At 35.3% G+C, this 11204-nt stretch overlaps 2 protein-coding genes across 4 annotated transcripts; one reads left to right on the top strand and one right to left on the bottom strand.

The window, feature by feature from the left end:
* Positions 1 to 589: 589 nt before the first annotated feature.
* Positions 590 to 4474, top strand: LOC120139484. 3 transcript variants are annotated; one of them, XM_039154683.1, is made up of 5 exons: positions 590 to 1041; positions 1163 to 1471; positions 1625 to 1841; positions 2938 to 3062; positions 4003 to 4474. In XM_039154683.1, the coding sequence occupies exons 1-5, from the start codon at positions 901 to 903 to the stop codon at positions 4456 to 4458; spliced, it is 1248 nt and encodes a 415-aa protein (XP_039010614.1). In that variant the 5' UTR covers positions 590 to 900; the 3' UTR covers positions 4459 to 4474. The 3 variants fall into 3 exon arrangements, with proteins under 3 accessions (XP_039010614.1, XP_039010613.1, XP_039010612.1); XM_039154682.1 differs by having other exon boundaries at positions 596 to 1041; positions 1163 to 1399; positions 1553 to 1841; XM_039154681.1 differs by having other exon boundaries at positions 606 to 1041; positions 1163 to 1841.
* A 3694-nt stretch (positions 4475 to 8168) lies between these two features.
* Positions 8169 to 11204, bottom strand: LOC120139506 (leucine-rich repeat receptor-like protein kinase PXC2). Its single transcript, XM_039154698.1, has 2 exons — positions 9826 to 11204; positions 8169 to 9710 (listed from the first exon to the last, which is right to left on the bottom strand). The coding sequence occupies exons 1-2, from the start codon at positions 11202 to 11204 to the stop codon at positions 8270 to 8272; spliced, it is 2820 nt and encodes a 939-aa protein (XP_039010629.1). The 3' UTR covers positions 8169 to 8269.

Here is an 11204-nt window from a genome sequence, read left to right as displayed (position 1 = left end):
ATTTTATAATAAAATTAAAATTTCAATGTTCTTTTATAAATTTTAAAAATTAAAGAAACAAAAAATCATTTTCACATAAGGGATGGAAGCAAGTAAACACGAGTAAAGATATATTCAACGTTTGTTCGTTTAACTTTAACAAAACAAACACAAATAACTAAACATATAATTTTTTTGTTCGTGTTAGTTCGTTAAAGAGTATAATATGTTTGTGCTTTTTTATGTTCGTTTATTAAAATGATAAATGAACACAAACGAACGTAAATAAATATAAATATAAATATACATAAATTTAAATGTTTTTGGTTTGTTTTTCAATCTAATATGAAATGAAAGAGATAATGAGCTGATAGGTGAGAAATATATAATAAATAAACGAACCAATTCTTTGTTCGTATATGTTTATTTAATTAAATTAATAAAATTATTCATTTAATAAATAAATGAAAAGATTAGTTGAACCTTCGGTTTATTTACAATACTAGACGCGAGCGTTGAATCGAATCTTATAAAATCAAGTTTTATTTTTACAAAAACATTAAGTTCAAACCAGATCGAAATTTTTTAAGCATAAACAGTGAGAAACCTTCCACAACCATCGTTCCATTCCCAGCTCAATCCTCGTCGTTGTCGTCACCAATGTCACTATTTGTTCCTAAAAGTTTAACCTCACTTCGTCAAACTTAATCTTTGCCGTCTTTCTGAAGCTAAATTTTGTTCCCCTTTTTTAAAATTCTGATTCGTCGCTAGTTAATTAAGGGTTGGCTAATTTTGCTCGGAGACTTTTTTATTCAACGGAGTAACTGATTCTATGAATATCATGTCCGCCTAAATCAGTTTTGTCAATTTCCAGATCTCATTCTTCGAAACAAACAAACCCAAAAGACTATTAAGAGGGTGATGGATAGAAATGCAATTACGACAGCGATTTTGGTGTTCTTAGTCGTCGCCGATGTTTCCGATGCTTATCCGTTTTGGAAGTTTCGATTCTTAGCCGATGAATCTTCAACGAAGAACGACACGACCGCCGCAATGCCGCCAGTAATTTCTCCTTCCTTCTCCCTATCTATCTCAATAATTTATTTTAGTTACCATTGTCGTTTTTGTTTCATTCTTCTGGAATTTAGTGTTTAATAAAAATTACTTATTGTTGGGACTTTAGAGTTCTCAATCGCCAACCAAGAAATTGGATCCAGAACCGGATGGTCAATCGAATTTGGATCCGAATCCGTTGAATAAAACGGATTCCGTAATTCAACCTCCTGTGGACAAGAAGGATCTTAAACTATCAGATCAACCCGGGAAAGTGATTCCACCTTCTCCCCAAAAGGGAACAGATAGTGGAACCAATTCGAATTCAACTTTAAATTCGACAAATGTTAAACCAAAGGAGGATAACGAGGAGAAGAAAAATAATGCAAGTAGTAGAAACAATTCAACTTCAAATTCCACCAATGATAAAGCATTGAAGGCTAAAGAGGAGAAGAAAGAGAATACAGATACTGGAAAGAAACCAAATAGCACGGGGACTGAACAAGCAGATGTGTTAGAGGAGGAGAAGAAAAATAATGCAAGTAGTAGAAACAATTCAACTTCAAATTCCACCAATGATAAAGCATTGAAGGCTAAAGAGGAGAAGAAAGAGAATACAGATACTGGAAAGAAACCAAATAGCACGGGGACTGAACAAGCAGATGTGTTAGAGGAGGATAAGAATAAGAAGAAGCCGACTGAGGATGGAAATGAGACTCAGTCAGGGATTGCCGAGACATGTGATGGGGTAGCTAACAGCTGCAAAGACAGCAACTCGTTGACTGCATGCATTAAAGGGTTTGAAGCTGGTAATTTACATTGCTTTTTAAGCCTTTATGAATTGTATATTAGGATGCTAGAGTGGATTTCTAAGAAATAGAAATTGATTTAATGCTTACATGTAATTTTAAATGAGCTAATGATTTTGTGCTGTTGCTTTTATTAGAGAAATACCATGCATATATTCATTACTTAAGTGGAGTTGAGTATGCATTAGCTGCCTAGTAGAGTATCTATGTGCAATGAAGCTTAACACCTGTATTTGTTTTTATTCTTTAAATTTGAGCATAAATGTGCCTAGGATTGTTGCATTTTTAGAACATGTTTGAAAATAGGGTTATGAACTGTTCCATGACTATCTAAAAATTCATGGACTTGGGTACATGGCTAGGGTGTCTATTTATAAATGTTAAATCTGCTGGATTAATTAAAAGAAGTTTAGCACAGTGAACAACTTTATGGATGACAGCTTCCTTATAACTGTTGCTTGAAATGGAAATAAAGAACGGGAATCTGATTGTTAGGTAGGTGTTGCTGGTGATTAAATTCTTATGAATATGTATAGAAGGTAAATGGTTAGGAATGGCACATTGATGTATTTGGTTACCAATATTGATAATGCAATTCTAGGGTTAATTTCCAGCAGTATCCTTTTGTTGAAAACATATTCAGAAAGAAACAATGCACGAGTCCATATAATATAGTAGTGCAATTAGCGTAAGCTTTTTTTAGCTCAGTTATAATTAAATTATAATCTTCATCTATTCATCTATTTGTATGAGGGTGCGTGTATGCTAGGTGACAGAAAATTTTGAGAACACAATTTCCAAATCATCGAGTGGTTTTAAGTGAACAGTTATTTAGGGATAGAAATATAAATTATTTGGTTTCTTTGTATGAGGCTTCTGTGTTAAGAAATGGATCTCAGTATAGATATTAATTTAAACTGTGCATTTAATCAGCTCGATTCCTTTTCAGTTTTCTTGCCTAATTGTACAAAATGAGGAACATAGTGAACTTGTTTTCATGTATTGTTGCTTGTTGGCATTGTAGAATTCATAAAGTAGCATAGTGGTATATTTCCTGATGACAAGCAATATGTTTGATTTCCATTTTCCTTTCCAGGGTCCAAACATCGGGTTGTTCTGGTCCATAATAGTGGAGGAAAAAATTTGAAAGTCAATGTTGTTGGCCCTTCTGGGGAATCTTTTGTGAAGGGACTTAAAGTACCAAAACATGAAACTCAAAAAGTATGGTATTTTCTTTATATTATACTTTGTCATTTTTTTCTCATACGATAGGGACATAATTAGATCTATGTTATGTAGGAATATGATTCACATAAAATTTGAAATTGGTCTTAAGCCAGTGGCTATCTAAACAAAAGATGAAGTTATCGATTATCTTTCAATTCATTGATTGTACCGAGCTGTTAAATTAGGCATGAAGTGTATCATTTGATTACTTTTAGGAAGAATACTTGCATTAGGGCATAATGAGGCATAAGTTGAAATTTAAATTGTGGTGACAAAATTGTTATCTTTAATCTGCCTAGGTTTGAGGACATTTAGTAAATCATTGTTAAGTAATAAACAAAAAGGGGAAAACATGAACTTTTTTTCTTCCGTATATTGTTGACATCTTTGGGCCTTTAGCGTACTTTGAAGGATTAATTGATTTCATACCAAGACCAATTGGTAACTAGTATAGGAAAAGAACAACACCCCCAACTTCACCAACAAAACTTTCTCAGCTGTTGTGGATTAACAGCACGTAATACTCCCTTTACTAGTAGCCGCCAAATACTAATAGATGAACTTTCTTTTTTGAATGGCGCATAAGAGGGAAATCAGCAAACAACATAGCATATCTGGCAAATATAAGTACAATTTTGGATCTAATTTCATGCTAAGCTCCTAAAATCAATTTTGCTAACAAATCAAGAGGTCAAACAGGAATGTAAATGCACTTCAAATCCATGTTAAGCTCCTAAAATCAATGTTGCTAACAAATCAATATTGGGTTGGTGGTTTACTATATTGTTTTGAGTAACTTCAGTTCACAAGGGATGAAAATAGATACTCTGACCCTGAACAATGTTCCAATAACTGTCCATGCTTAGTAACTGTATATCTTATCATGCGCTTTTTTGTATCTAGAGTTTATATGCATTTTCATAATTGTTTTCAGGTCAATATATCTTTGACTATTAGCGAAACCGGTGAGCTATTGGTAAGTGCTGAAAATGGAAACTGTGTTCTACTCATGAACCCTCTTGCATCCAAGGGGAACCCTTTCTTAAACCTTCCTTCTTATGACAAGTTGCTGACTCCGGTAAATGGAGCATACTTCTTGATTGCAACAGTTTTAGTTTTCGGAGGGTCTTTGGCTTGTTGTATGTTTAAGAAGAAGAGTCAGCATGACAGTATACCTTACCAAGAGCTAGAAATGGGATTACCAGAATCCATGGCAGCGACTGAAGTAGAAACAGCTGAAGGTTGGGACCAGGGTTGGGATAGTGATTGGGATGAGGACAAGGCAGTGAAATCACCAATGGGCCGACGCAATGTACCGAATATCTCAGCAAATGGGCTAACTACGAGATCATCAAACAGGGATGGCTGGGAAAATGACTGGGATGATTAGACTTTTTTGACAAGGGGAAAAGAAAAGGTAAGAAAGTGCATCAGTTGAAGTCGTAGGAGAGAAGGAAAAGGAATAGATAATACAAAGAACAGTTGACTGATATAGAAACTGTAAATTGGCCCACACAGTTGTGATGTTATGGTTAACGGTCATCATGGTTATAGCAAGTCCTCAAAGGAGCGTATATGTTTTATCTGCCATTTATGATTGGTGATGAAGCTGTTTGAGTTTGCTAATAAAGTTGTAGGTTTTGTTTGTAGAGGAGGTGAGTATTCATTTATTTGGTATTTGAGGTTCGTAAGGATTGAAGTTGATCTCTAAATAGTGAGAATATTATATTTGAAGACAACACAATTAAGCATAATTGTTGTTTCATGTATTTTTTTGGGGAACAAAATGAAAAGCTGAAAGAATCATATAGTTGTGTAGTATGTATGAATTGGGCCGTAGATTCCAACAAATAACCAAAATTAATGATGAAAAATTAAATTTAGTTTTAAAGTTTAAATTGGTAGTGATAATTTTTTTTTATCTACATTGATACTTTAAAACTTAAACCGCGAATCTTTAATTTAGGGTAAATTACGTATTTAGTCATCTAATTATTCATACGATTTTGTTTTGATCATCAATTTTTCTTTTAAAATCATCACTAAACTTATGTTTTATTTTTCTTTTGGTCATTCGTCATTAAGAAATTAATAGTTATGTTGATGTGTCACCATAAATTAATACCATAAGTTGCGTTTTATGAATGATTTATGTTCATGCAAGTATTATTAAGTTAAGAATATTGAATAAATGTTAAATATAAATGCATGTTACAAAGATATGAAAGCATGTATGCTATGATATCATGAAAACATACATGACATAAATAGTAAAATACAAGCCAAAGTATGGATATGATACGAGAAGGTGTGCTTTGTGTATGATTGTGATTATATGTGGAAATTAACACAAAAAATGGATTATGGATATGGATTATATGAAAAATGTGATTAGTTCATGAAAGTATTTTTATTATTTGAGATTATAAATAATACATAATTAATATGAATTCATGACATGTGGTTATAAAAGATAAAATGATATCATGAGAGAATAAATGATTATGATATATGTTATGATGTTACATGATAATGTATAAAATGTATAGTGTACATGTTCATGATATGCAAATGATGTTAAGAATGACAATGATTAATGACGTTATGAATAATAAATAAATAAAGTTTTATGCTATTTCATGTCTTATGTTAATGTTCTATGTTTAATTATTACATTATTAATTTAAGATAATTTAACGTATGATTATTTTCATGCATAGGTTGAAAGCATTAATCAAAGGGTTTTGTTTGAGAAGCTAACACAATTGAAAGGACTCTGCTAAGATTTCTTATATTTCTCCTAGTGTTAATGGCATGTACGTTATGAAAAAAGAGAGTAAGATATTGTGTACAAACATGATATGATTTATATGTTTTGTGTCATGATAAAACATGGTAAAATGAAAAGAAAAAAGTTTTAAATTGGTCTCGTTTTCTATTTGTATAATAATCTTGTTTTGAACTCTGCACTAGTTGAACAAAATATGGTAAATAATGCATCGATGACATTAATAGTGTATGTTGTGGTGTTTCGAACAGTGTTATTGAGGACGTTCCAGAAGAGTTCATTCTTTCTCAATTAGTTGAGAAACGATTATGTTGTATCAATAAACGTTTTTTCCTACATCGATGCATAGATCTAACTCGTTCCTCATCGACTTCTTGTGTTGCATGAATCATCTCATCTAATCACTCAAAACTTTTATGTTAGGACTTGAAAATTAATGATAAAAAATAGAACCATGTCGTGTATCTTAAATTGATATCCGCTCATTGTGCTTCCTTCCTCAATCAACATTTCTCTTTTTTATCTGTATACTGTATGCACATGGTTTAAGTTAGCATCTGGTCTGAGAATAGATTGTATGAAACCAAACCAATGAAGCACATAGTCACTCGGATGACACTCAATCATTGTGTAATAGAAAAAGGCACAGTCACATGTCATACGTCCAATGAAAATCTCACCTCGGATCAAATACAAGCCCTGAATCAAGTATTTAAGTAAGGCATCCATTGGAACTACAAAATAAAAACTGTTTATATTACCAAACGTAAACTTATAAATGGGCTTCTAATTATCACAATATTAATGATAATTCCACTAATAAACATATATCTTTATTCTTGCTGTTTTTTTTTCTAGATTAGTAACTTGATATCTCAAAGTTTGTCCGAGATATCACGAATATATAAGTTTGATGACCATATGTTTAACAGGGAAAAAATATGTACATTAACATGTTAAATTTTTAGTGTAATAATGACTTATTTACTAGTCAAATAAGAAATGAAACTATCTAATTATAAAAAGAGAGACAAATGACTCGTTAGCACATGGGTATAGAAAAGACATGAGATACGACTCTCAAGACTGCAAAAGTAGTAGGCATCCACCAATAATATTTTTTCTATACTCGGTTGTCTTACACATTTCCTTAAAACGAACTCTTAAAATTATGATCTCCAACTAAACATATTTGTTTCTTTGAAATCTACAAGATAATACAACCACATTACGTAAACTTGATTACAAGATCTATCAGACATCATAACCCCTCTTTCATCTCCAACTTTCAATAAATGTATAAATAAGTGTTGTTTGTAGTTTACTATCTCTAACACCCAAGAAACGTACTCAATGAGCCCTTCCCAAGGGCTAACAAGTGTAGGAAAGGGTCACCCCCTTATCGGCAAAGACTCAAATGGACCTCTACTGTTGTTCTCTTTTCTGGGCCTATGTTGATCTAGTTTGCTATGGGCTTTTGTCTGCCTCTTGTTATTTTTTATTTTATAAACAGAGTTCCCCTTTCACGATCCAAAAAACAAAAGGGACACTAAAGGAGAAAAACTTTTTTGAAGCCAATAACTATGATAAAAAAATTATTTAAGGAAAAAATAGTAAATATATAATGACATGATTCCCGCTATTAGTACAACACTAAATAAATACAACCAGACCCTTGGGCTCCCGTGGCAACATATATTATGCCATGTTTGTTACCAAAAATAAAATAAAATAAATAAATAGCTTTAGAGCATGAGTAGTGTTATAGCGCATGACTGTTGGCTTTGATTGCCAAAAGCTGCTGTTGACCCATGTTTGCTAAACTCATGACTATTTGCTACTGTACGAGTAGTACGAGATAAATATAAAATAATATATATTAAGTGACTCTTAATTATTTGACGTTGAATGCTTATACATAAATATTTGTGATGTTCGAATTTAGTATCTCAAAAAACAATAATAATTTTTTAACTACTAAAGTTATTTGATTCATCCATTAAAATAAAAGCTTATATAAAGTAAAAGAGTGTTTTTTCTTCAACAACATCATGTGCTCCCATGATCATCTCACTTTTTATGTTCTGATTTCCCAACTTGTCTGCTTGTATTCCTTTTTTTACTTTTTTTAAAATTAAAAAAATCATTTTTAATATAAAGAATAAGTAACTGAAAAAAAAGTTCAAAATATAAAGATTTGAAGAAAATTATGTTTGATATTCCCGTAAGCGAAAACTGTGCAAACAAGGAAAACGCAAAAACAAAAAATGACACAAAGGAAATACGACATGGAAAGAACGAAGAATTGAGGTTGAAAAAGGCATTAGTTTAACTCTCTTTCTTTCCTGTAGAACTGGAACCGTCTTCACCGGAAAACACCGCATTGTACCGTTCTGTTCTCGACTCAAATCACTTACTCGAGCTCTTCGTGGCCTTCGGAAGGGCATTGGATAAGCTCTAAGATGTTTACTACTTCTTCCATGTCTGGTCTATTCGATGGCACTTGAGATGCACATATTAGGCCAAGCTTTATAACTGGAATTGCCTCTTCTGCAGGGAAGTTACTACGAAGCCTTCCGTCTATGCATTCTTCCACCCTTCGGTCTTCGAGCGCTCCCCTGATCATGTCACACAGCACCACCACATCGTCCTCCATGTATTCCACCGGCTTCTTCCCCGTTATCACCTCTAAGACCAATACACCATAGCCATACACATCGGATTTTGTGGTTATTTTCACCGTCTTGCAGGCAAATTCAGGAGCCATGTAACCTAATGCACTTTGGATTTTGCTACTTAAAACGCAGTGGTCTAGCGTTGGCAATAACCTTGCTAGGCCGAAATCTCCGACCTTGGGCTCACCAGAGCAATCTATAAGAACATTGGTCGATTTAAGGTTGTAGTGAATGATGTTCATACGATGCAAATAGGCCAGACCCTTGGCCATCCCGAGAATTACAACGAATCGCTGTTTCCAAGATAGGCAACTTCTGTCGGGCTCGTGCAGGTGCTTATATAAGCTCCCACTGGAAACGAATTCATAAATGAGGAGCTGCAACGAAGGAGTCCAGTAATATCCTTCAAGAGCTACAAGATTATGGTGCCTAATCTTTCCAAGTTTTTTAACTTCCCTTTCGAATTCGTCTCGAGACTTGACCAAACTTGAAATGGTCAGCTTCTTGATGGCAACTGAAAGACCGTCACGAAGGATTGTTCGATAAACTGTCCCGAACCCTCCACGACCAAGCTCACAATCCTTGTTAAGCAAAGCTTGGGTACCACCAACGAAGTCAGCATCCCCTGAAAACATTACAAGTTTGCCATAGTTCGGATCATTGTTGGGAGAAAAACTAAAATCTTCCCCTCCAGATAAGGTGAGAGCTACAGGAGCACGTGACATAGAAGACCGGACATGGATATTGAGTACGGTGATAGCTACTACACAAATGACAATGAATGCCGCAGCGCCAATGGCAATGAGGGCAGATATGCTGAACACAATTTTCTTTCGTTGGTGATTCGGAGAGGGGCCACCGGTGGAGCCTCGGGAGTTAGGGTTGAGGACAATGGGCTTATTATGGACTGCAGGGCAGGACCGGTTGACAACTGAACCACACAACGACGGATTTCCAGAGACGGATGAAGTAGGAATGGTGTTGAAGAAGCCCCCAAGTGGAAGTTCACCACAAAGGTGGTTGTGAGAGATATTAAAGAACACGAGTTGAGAAAGATTTGCTAGCTCTTTCGGTAAGCTTCCGGTGAGATCATTCAACGACAAGTCCACATACTCGAGGTTGCTCAAAATCGAAATGGCAGGAGGGATAGAGCCAGATAGGTTGTTCCGGGACAGATTTCTGTACCATTGCAATCAAAACCAGAACAAAATCATTAGAAGAATTCGAATGTAGAACGAGTTTTTCTCTACAAGTCCCTAGAAAGGTACAAATAGAAGAGCAAGGAAAAACTTACAAAACTATTAATGATGAACAATTCACAATCTGAACTGGAATTTTCCCTGAAAGAAAGTTCCTTTGCAACTTGAGTTTCTTGAGTGACACTGCACCCCCAATTTCAGAAGGAATGCTTCCATTCAACAAATTGGAACTCAAATCAATAACTTTGGAGGTCTTTAATCCACCAATGCTGGCCGGAATGGAACCAAAAAGACGGTTCCTGGACATGTTAAACAAGACCAAGCTGCTAAGAACACCGATGTCCGATGGGATTTCGCCATATAAAGCATTAGAAGAAAGATCCAAGACCTGAAGGCTCCCCATAAGTTTATTCCCAGAAATCCATGATGGAACATTACCTGTTAACAGATTATGGCTGACATCTATTGCTAAAAGGCTATAGCAATTGGCCATTGACTGAGGCAATGCACCAGTAAACATGTTCATTGACAGATTTAATTCCCTGAGTAACTGCAGATTTCCCAGAGAAAATGGAATTCCACCAGAGAGATTATTTGCAGAAAGATCCAGACTCTCGAGGCTTCTCAATTCTCCAATCCAATCAGGGACTTGTCCCCTCAAAGAGTTTCCTCGTAAACCGATTGAACTACATGAACCAAGCCTCCTCATTGAATCAGGAAGATCACCATGAAAATAATTATCACTAAAATCAACCGATTTCAAATGTGAACAGTTTCCAATATCACCTGGAATCCTCCCTGAGAATCTGTTGTTTCTTAAATCTATCAGTCTCAAATCATACAAATTGCTCATCCCATCAGGCATTTCCCCTTCCAACAAATTACCAGATATATCAAACGATTGAAGGCTCCTCAAATACCAAATCCCAGATGGCAACCGCCCCGAAATTCGATTAGACGAGAAGTTAGCCTCCACAAGTTTCGAACATGAGCTCAAAGAACCAGGAAGCTGCCCTGTGAGATTGTTTCTCGCAAAAGAAACCGACCTTAGAGACCCACATTGTGCAAAGAACTCATCGGGGATCGATCCCGATAAGCAGTTCTCTCTTAAATCAATCACCCGCAAGCTTCCAATGTGAGAAAGCTCGGAGTTTACTGTGCCCGTGAGGTTGTTTTTGGAAAGTGACAAAATTTGAAGGAACTGTAACCGCAATAAGCCACGACCGACGTGACCCGAAAGAGCTAAGCCATCGAGGTGGAGCTCCGTGACCCGGTAAGTCGTCGGGTCACATTTAACGCCCAACCAGTTGCAGGGATCATTGTCGTCGGAACTCCAAGATTGGAGCTTTGCATTTGGGTCACTGAGCCCTGCTTTGAAGAAGATTAAACCCAGAACGTCGTCGTTGAAAGCTGGCTGTTGAGAGTTTACCACAACTGAAACCAGAACAATAAAAGCTGTAACCTTTAACACCAT

Source organism: Hibiscus syriacus, unplaced genomic scaffold (assembly GCF_006381635.1).
Source record: "Hibiscus syriacus cultivar Baekdansim isolate YM2019G1 unplaced genomic scaffold, ASM638163v2 tig00110761_pilon, whole genome shotgun sequence".
NCBI lineage: Eukaryota > Viridiplantae > Streptophyta > Magnoliopsida > Malvales > Malvaceae > Hibiscus > Hibiscus syriacus.
The sequence above is the reverse complement of the archived record's forward strand: the minus strand, read 5'-3'. Positions and strand labels throughout refer to the sequence as shown.